This window comes from Ichthyophthirius multifiliis (genome assembly GCF_000220395.1).
Source record: "Ichthyophthirius multifiliis unplaced genomic scaffold scaff_1120509250263, whole genome shotgun sequence".
Taxonomy (NCBI): Eukaryota; Ciliophora; class Oligohymenophorea; order Hymenostomatida; genus Ichthyophthirius; species Ichthyophthirius multifiliis.
In genome coordinates this window covers 599-9,073 of record NW_004086934.1, presented here as the reverse complement: position 1 = coordinate 9,073, position 8,475 = coordinate 599, and the positions used below count along the sequence as shown (strand labels likewise).

General features: G+C 14.6%; 2 protein-coding genes across 2 annotated transcripts, besides 20 other annotated features; both read right to left on the bottom strand. All coding sequences in view use genetic code 6, as the record gives it.

The window, feature by feature from the left end:
• Nucleotides 1–126: 126 nt before the first annotated feature.
• Nucleotides 127–252: a microsatellite.
• Nucleotides 176–209: a microsatellite.
• Nucleotides 176–281: a microsatellite.
• Nucleotides 221–265: a microsatellite.
• Nucleotides 234–337: a microsatellite.
• Nucleotides 261–340: a microsatellite.
• Nucleotides 341–1,477: 1,137 nt separating this feature from the next.
• Nucleotides 1,478–1,596: a microsatellite.
• Nucleotides 1,548–1,586: a microsatellite.
• A 286-nt stretch (nucleotides 1,597–1,882) lies between the features above and the next one.
• Nucleotides 1,883–1,944: a microsatellite.
• A 31-nt stretch (nucleotides 1,945–1,975) lies between these two features.
• Nucleotides 1,976–2,037: a microsatellite.
• A 74-nt stretch (nucleotides 2,038–2,111) lies between these two features.
• Nucleotides 2,112–2,163: a microsatellite.
• A 206-nt stretch (nucleotides 2,164–2,369) lies between these two features.
• On the bottom strand, nucleotides 2,370–4,150 carry IMG5_059480 (hypothetical protein; the record flags this gene model as incomplete). The annotated part of the gene is made up of 6 exons (XM_004037143.1): nucleotides 2,370–2,526; nucleotides 3,024–3,170; nucleotides 3,222–3,436; nucleotides 3,488–3,771; nucleotides 3,828–3,905; nucleotides 4,051–4,150. Coding segments are annotated over 6 exons (981 nt in total), but the record flags the coding sequence as incomplete, so codon positions are not given.
• Nucleotides 3,913–3,995: a microsatellite.
• Nucleotides 3,916–4,009: a microsatellite.
• Nucleotides 3,945–4,021: a microsatellite.
• A 354-nt stretch (nucleotides 4,151–4,504) lies between the features above and the next one.
• Nucleotides 4,505–4,541: a microsatellite.
• A 1,219-nt stretch (nucleotides 4,542–5,760) lies between these two features.
• Nucleotides 5,761–5,852: a microsatellite.
• Nucleotides 5,762–5,869: a microsatellite.
• Nucleotides 5,801–5,850: a microsatellite.
• A 459-nt stretch (nucleotides 5,870–6,328) lies between the features above and the next one.
• Nucleotides 6,329–6,389: a microsatellite.
• A 1,120-nt stretch (nucleotides 6,390–7,509) lies between these two features.
• IMG5_059470 (hypothetical protein) lies at nucleotides 7,510–8,136 on the bottom strand (the record flags this gene model as incomplete). The annotated part of the gene is made up of 2 exons (XM_004037142.1): nucleotides 7,510–7,761; nucleotides 7,816–8,136. Coding segments are annotated over 2 exons (573 nt in total), but the record flags the coding sequence as incomplete, so codon positions are not given.
• Nucleotides 8,137–8,376: 240 nt separating this feature from the next.
• Nucleotides 8,377–8,444: a microsatellite.
• Nucleotides 8,445–8,475: the final 31 nt, after the last annotated feature.

The following is an 8,475-nucleotide window of genomic DNA, read 5'->3' as shown; positions in this document are numbered from 1 at the left end:
AAAGTTTTTTCTATGTATTATAACATCATCTATTATTTCTAATATTTTTTCAATAAAATTATAAATGATTATACTAAAAATAATAATCAGTTTAAGTTTTTATTTCTTCTCCGTCTTTTATTGATTTTTACATATATATTAATATATATATACAATTTTAATAAATATATTTAATATATAAATAAATTAATATAAAAAAAATAATATAATGTATTTACAAATAAAAAAAATATATATAAAATAAATAAATAAATAAAAAAATATAAATATATATATAAAAATTTATATATATATATATATATATATATATATATATATAAATATAAATATAAATATATATTTATTTATTTATTTATTTACCTTAAAATAAAAATAAATATATAATAAAATTATTATTTAAAAATGGATTAAAAAACTGAATTTTTAAATATGTGAATAAATATCTTTTAATTTATATCATAAATTAAGTTCTTCTTATAATTTAGTTTTTTCTCCTGCTGGTATATATTTTTCATTATTAAATGCCGCCATATAACTTTCCGAAGTATAAAAAAAACCTCTATTAGAATTATTAAATTTACAAACATAAGAATAACTTTTAGATTAAAAAGAGAAAGCCTTACAATATATACACTCTATTCCAGACTAAGGCTAATAAGTAGAATAAGTTTGCAAAATATTCGATTAATCTTAAGACCCTTAGGAAATAAATAACTAAATATAATAAGAAACTCATGGAAAGATGAAATAATATTTAGGGGAAATTGTTCCTAAAGGGAAACTATTAATTAATGGATTTCATTTTAGATGCGAATGGAGTAATAAATTTAAATACGAGAACACTAAAATGGGTATATTTAATTTAGAATATGGAGATTCTGGTAAATAAGTAGAAGTGGAGATGATGTTTTTGAAAGAAAAAATGACTTTTAATACAAGTATGGAATGTAAATATTTACAAATTCCATATAAAGGAAATGAGTTTTTTTTCAATATTTTATTACCATTTAAGTCTTTAGAAAAATTCGAAAAGGAATTTGATAAAAATACAATTGTATTTTTATAAAAAACCGCAAATCCGACTAAAGTAAATTTGCTTTTGCCAAAATTTAAAGTAGTTTAAAAAAATCCAGTGGATATTTAGGAATTTTTTGGAAATTCATTAGAAGTTTTTAATTCTTTTTTATGTAAAACAAGTATCAAAGTTAATGAAAAAGGAACTGATGATGAAGTAGTTTAATGTGAAAAATAACATAAGTATGGTTGTAAACCTATTGATTTTGATTTTTTTTGTGATAGACCTTTTATTTATGTTATTACTGATAAAAATAATAACTTCTTGTTAATGGGAAAAGTAACTAATCCTTTGGAGAATTGAAATTATTATTTATTCAAGTATATTTTAAATACATTTTATATATTTATTTATATTCCAGTGTTTCAATTTTTTTTTTTATTTGTATTTTTTATAGTATACTATAATTATAAAAAATATATTTAAATAATATTATATATATTTACATATATCATATTTTTATATAAATTTTATTTAAATATCTATTATAAAATTTAATATATATTTATAATTATAGAAATAATAAATAAATTAAATTAAATTACTTTTTATTAAAATTATAATTTTAAAGTAATAATAACATCTTAAAGAATTATTTATGAAATATGTAAGATAATTAAATATATTTTTTATAAAAATAATTAAATTTAAATTTTATATATTTATATATAATAATATAACTATAAAAATTAAATATAAACTTTAATACTAAATAATTTATGTATTTAATAGTAATCGTAATTAAAAAAAATTATTGACGTATGAATTTAAAATTATTAAAAATAATGTATTGTTAAAAATTATTAAAATTAATATATATATATTTATTAATAAATATATATGTTTATTATTTAATAATATATATTTATAGTAAAAAATTATTTATTCATATTATTTTATTATATATATAAATATATATATTATATATATATATATATATATATTTATATATATATTTATATTTCATTATTTTATTTATTTTGTTTATTTTTTTAATTATTATTTTTCTATTATATTTTGATTTGATTTGATTTTATTTTTATTTTAAATATTAATATTTTTTATTTTATTTTTTCATATTTTTTATTAATCTATAAACTTATCGAATTTTTAAACTTTTGATAAAGGAAATCCTACTCTATAAATAAAAAAATATATATAAATATTTTTTTTTTTACTTTGATTATAAATTAAAATCTTCTTTACTATTCCTAATAATTTTAATATTATCTTTATTGTTTTACTATTCAATCTTAAAAAAAATATAAAAAATTTAAATCATATTTATAATTACATCTGCAAATGCAACAACCTTAGGTATATTATTTAATTGACCTTATTTTTCATTTTAACTAATAACACTTTATTAAGATTATATAGATGATCTTTTTTTTTCGTTTAGATTATTTGGATAATAACCATTTTATGAATTAGGTTTTTCATTTTATTGTCTGTATAAATATATATAAACGTAAATTTAAAAATAATTAAATATTTTTTAAATATTATTTTATATAACATTCTTATTTTAATTTTATTTTTTATTTGATTATAATATTAATTTATATTAATATATATTTCTTATATATATAATTATACTAATTTTTATTCTGTAATTAAGAAACTATATTGCTAACAGCTATACTTTGATTATCATTTACATTTTATTTATTATTCTATTTATTTTTTTAATTAACTTAAGATGCATTCACAATTGATTATTCTTTAGCAGGATTCATATAGGCTTCATAATTTTTTAAACCTTCTTTTTCACCTAATAATTAATATTTAGGTATAAGAGGATTTACTTATCTTGTAGTAACTATTCCTTTTTTCAAAGAACCTACTTATGTTTCAGGAATATCTTATGTAATATTTGTTTATCTAAAATCTTTTCTATCCTTTATAAATATATATTACTATATAGATTATTATTTTTAATAATTACAATTCTTCTTAAAAATTTTTCAGAAATAGTTCCATGCCATCCACCTTTTAAATCATTAGTAGTTAGACTAAAATTTACTTTCGTGATTCCTAAGGATGTAATCTTCTACCTTTACTACCTCCTATCTAACCAAATTCAAATTTTTTACTTTTATTTATATAAAAATTTAAGTTTTTATTTTAAAATTATTATATATACCCTTATTCATCAGAAGTAACATATGTAGGTTCTAAAGGGTTTGTATGCCTAGTTGTTTCAAATTAAAGAAATTCATTAATGTCTTTTACATCTAAAAAATCTTTATGATCTCTTGGAATGAATAATTTTTTAGATCTAGATCCTTCTATTTCTGTATATATATCAACGTTTCTTTATTTAAAACATCTTCTGTTCGGTTTAGTCCCTTGTATATCCTATTTATATAATATAATATTTATATTTTTATTAAATATTATAAATAGTACATCTATTTATATATTATCTCTTATAAATTTTGGAGGAGTAGAAACTCTTATTTAAACACTAGGAAGTTTGTAAACAGGTTATAATGGATTAAATGATTATCTTGTGGTCTAAAATTTATTTATTTAAGGTATTGAACCTTTAATATCTTTATTACATAGTTGATAATCAGGCTTATTCTAATATTAGACAGTCTTTTTGGGAGATGTTCCGTCTATATCATCTATTCTATTAACAAATGTTTCTTTTTGCCAATATTTATAACCTTTAACTTCAGTTTTTGCACCTTATTTATATTGTTTTTATTTATTTTTTTATTTATCTTGAAGTTATTTTTTGTACCATCGATATCTGAAACATCAAAATTTCTATTGTGTAAAGTTTTGGATTAAAATTAAGGAAATCCTACATCTTTTTAATCTATTTTTAAAAATAATACAAATAGATATAAATAAATGAATATATATAAATATATATATATATATATATATATATATATATATATAAATATTATTTATATATATTTATATTTATATTTCATTTTTTTATGCTTTTTTTTATTTACTTATAGTTTAAAGATACATCAATTAACTCCTATTTGGAAATTTCCAATCATAAGGATCTGCAACTATTTCTTATATATCCATAATTTTATTTTGTGTCATGTATTTTTTTATTTTTTTTTATAAATATGATGTTTTTTGTATATAAAAAAAAATTGTTATATTTTTTTAAATTGATTTTTTTTTTAGAAATTTAAAAATCATCTAAAATAATTATTGATTGCATAATCAATAAAAAAATTGAAAATAAATAAAATATTTATATATATATATCTATATTTTTTTATTATTTATAATTTTTATTTATTATATTTTATTTTATAAATTTTTAGAACTTTTTATTAAATTATTTTTTAATTATTCAATAGTAATAAAAGTGTACATTTTACAACAATAATTATATTTCATAATATTTTTTTTTGTTTAAGTTGATATTTTTTTATATTTTGGATATATTTTCTGTTTTTTATTTCTAATTTTTTATTTCTATTTTACATATTCTTATTAATATTTATTTATAATTTTCTAATTTATATTTTTACAGATATATTTAAACCAAAAAAATTTAAATATTATAATTTCTTTAAAAAAAAGAGTATTTTCTTTATAACAAAATATTCATAAATATGTTTTATTTATACAAATATTTTTAATATAAAATTCTCTATAATAATATATGATGAAACTTAATCTTAATTACAAAAAATTATATAGGATATTGAAAAAAATAATAATATAAAGTTATTTTTATTACGTATATAATATTATAAAGCAATAAGAAGAGTTACCAAAACCATTATAAATAAAATTCTTATGATGATAATAATATATATTTTTTAATAATAAATTGTAATGAATTAAAATCAACAACTTTTTTAATTAAATAGAATTTTATATAGAATAAATATTTCTAATTTTAATAATATTATTTTTAGTATAATAATAACTAATTATTGTGTTATCAAATGTGTTTCAATAAAAATAAATTATTTAACTTATATAAACTATTTTTCCTTTTAATTTAATTTTTATTACATTAATAGTTGTTTATATTTTTATATGATATTCATATTTTATAATATTATATAATTTAGGTTATAAGAATATATACGAATATTATTACTTATAATTAATTTAAAATATAACTTATAAAAAAAATGAGACCAATAATACATAATAAGTTAATGTATACAAACGTAATTTGCTTTGATTAAAATTAAATATAAAATTAATATAAGCTTAGTTTATTAATTTATTCTATAATATTCTTTTATAAAGACAAAAAGTATAATTACATAAATATAATAAATAGTTATATCTATTAATTAAATGTATTACATTTTATTTTATTAGATTAATTAACTTTAATTTAAATTTCTTTCTTTTATATAAATACATTATAATATACTTTAGACTTTTTAAATTAAAATATTTTAGAAAGTTTAATCTAAAGAGGTTTTCTAATATTAGTTTTTATATTAATTACTTTTATAAATAACAAAAACTTTTATACTTATATTTTAGATTTAATTTATTTCCTTTTTCTTCCTTTTATTCTTTTGTTATCTTTAAAAAATATATATAATTAAAATTTATGATTTAGCATAAAAAATGAAAAGCCTTTAATTTTATTTTTATTTTTTTTGTTTAATATTTTATTAATTATTAAAAAAAATATTATTATGTATTTGATTTTACTAAAGACTGTAAAATTATATTTATATATATTTAATCTTATATGTTATTATATTAATATATATATATATTTATATATATATATATATATATATATATATTTATATTTTAAATAATATATATTTACTTTTAACTTAATTTTTTAATATTTTATTTATTATTTGTGTTTAATTGTTTATATTCCTTTTTTTATTAATTAAATGTTTTAGAAAAAGAACATGATTAAAATAATAAATAGATTTATTATTTAAATATTAATTAATATAAATGTTTATAAATTATAAAAAACAATATTTAAATTTAAATAATGTTCATATACTATTATTATTTAATTATCTTTAAATTCTTGTTTCATTTCTACTTATAAAATAATCATCTATTAATTATAAATCACATTAGAATTTTTTCGAAAAAACTTTTCTTTCCATATCATAATAAGGTTAATCATTTTAACTAATTTCATTTACTTTTTTTTTTTTTAATAAAAATAAATAAATATATAAAAAATATTTATATACTTAAATCTTTTTTTCTTCTTTTAAATTTTGAATATTCTTCTTGAATTTCTTTTAAATCTTTAATACCTAAATATTCTATCTTTACAAAGTAAAATATTTTTAAATATTAAATATTCTATTTTACAATAAATAAATATATTTTTTATTAATATAAATTTAACTAATTAATCAGCTTGATTTTCATCTTTTTACTTTTTCTTTTTTTATTTATTTTCTTCATTTTCATCTCCCTCATCATCATCACTACTTATTTTTATTATTTTATTAAAAAAAAAATAATACCTTTCAGAAGAAGAAGAGGAAGAATAAAAATTAATTTATTATTCTTTAATATAATTTTCTTAATCACTTCCATAAAAAGTATTTTTTTTAAAGGAAATCCATATTTATCTAAAATAACTGTATTTATACCTCTCATTTAACCTTAATAAAAAGAAGTATAAATAAATATATATATATATAGTCTTTAACAAAAAATAAAAGCATTTAATTCCCATAAAATTTTAATTAAATCAATTATTTAAGAATATTAACTATACATAGCATTATGTATTATTTAATTTAATTTTTGTAATACTTCTATATCAATATTTATACTTTCTTTTTCTTTTCCTGTTTATGTTTAATAAAGTACAAATAAACCCATAATACAGGCCATTTATATTTTTATATTATTTATTGAAATTAATTTATCTATTTATATATATTTTTTTTATAAATAAACTTCTTTTATATTTTCTTACCTAATAATACTCCATAAAATAATTAAATAAATTATTATTTATTTTCTTTTGAATTTAAACACTTATTTTATTTTGTTTAAAAAAAAAATATAAAATAAAAGAATACTTAAGTTAAATAATGCATATTGTTTTATTTCCACAATTGTTTGAAAAGTTAAAAGTTTAAGAATTTTTGATTGTCTAAATTCTTTTTTTTATTTTTTAATAAATATATATAGATATATATATATTACTTATTTTAATTATTTCTTTTACATTTATTGAATTAAAAAATGGTTAAATGTCTTTAATTAGAGCTTATTTTCGATAATCTAATAAACAATTAGGATGATATATTTAGCAAAATTCTCTTTAATTTTCCATATTTTTTATAAGAAAAAATATATATATATATAAAAATTAGATTAATAATAATAATTTTTTTTTTACAAAAGACAATTAATTGAAAAAAAAAAAGAATATATATAAAAAAATAATACTATTTTTTTTTTAAACAAAAAAAAAATCAAATTTCATCATTAAATGGATCTTCATTTTTTGAAAAAATAATAGGTATATAATCACCTTTAATTCTTAATAATTCATTTACAAATCCTCCTATAAAACCTAAAAAACTTGCAATAGGAATGCAATAATATTCATCTTATATTAATTAAATATCTAATTATCTTCCCCTTTAATCTTCTAAATCGAAAATACTGAATATAATTCCATAAAAAAGTCCCATAATAATACTTAAAATTAAACTTACAACAATCTTTTTTTTTTGATATACAAATATATATTTTATATTATTAATTTTTTTTTTTACTTATTTAGGAGTTTCTACAAAAGTTTTAGAATTTGATGTTTGGAAAAATCCTAAAAAATAATTAATTAAGTCAACAATTGAAAAAATGACACAAAAATTTAATGACATTGATATTATTATATATAAAGGGGCTTTTTCTAATGGACTTAATATTATTACCCAATTTTCGTCTAAAAAAAAACAGAAAATGCCAGATACTAATACCAAACAGGAAAATAATAATAAAAATGGTTTCCTTTCATTCATTTCAGGGTCATTTTAAAGACTTTATATACGCATTATTAATAAAATTCCTATTGTTAAGAAACATATTCCAAAATACTTTTTTTTTATAATATTTATTTACATTTTTATTTTTTTTTACAAATGCAAATATTATATTTAATGATATCTCAACTAAAGTAGTATTCAATATTGCACTTGTAAATATACATATTAATAAGCCTATTATTCCGGAAATTACACATTTTATTATTTCATAATTACTTAATTCATTTAAATATTAATATAATTAATATGATTTTGATTACATATAATTAGTTTTTAAAGATTTTTTAAAATTATAAATATATATATATATATATTATATATTTATATACTTTTATATATTTACATATATATATATATATTATTTTTATTTTTTTCGTTTTTTTATATTTT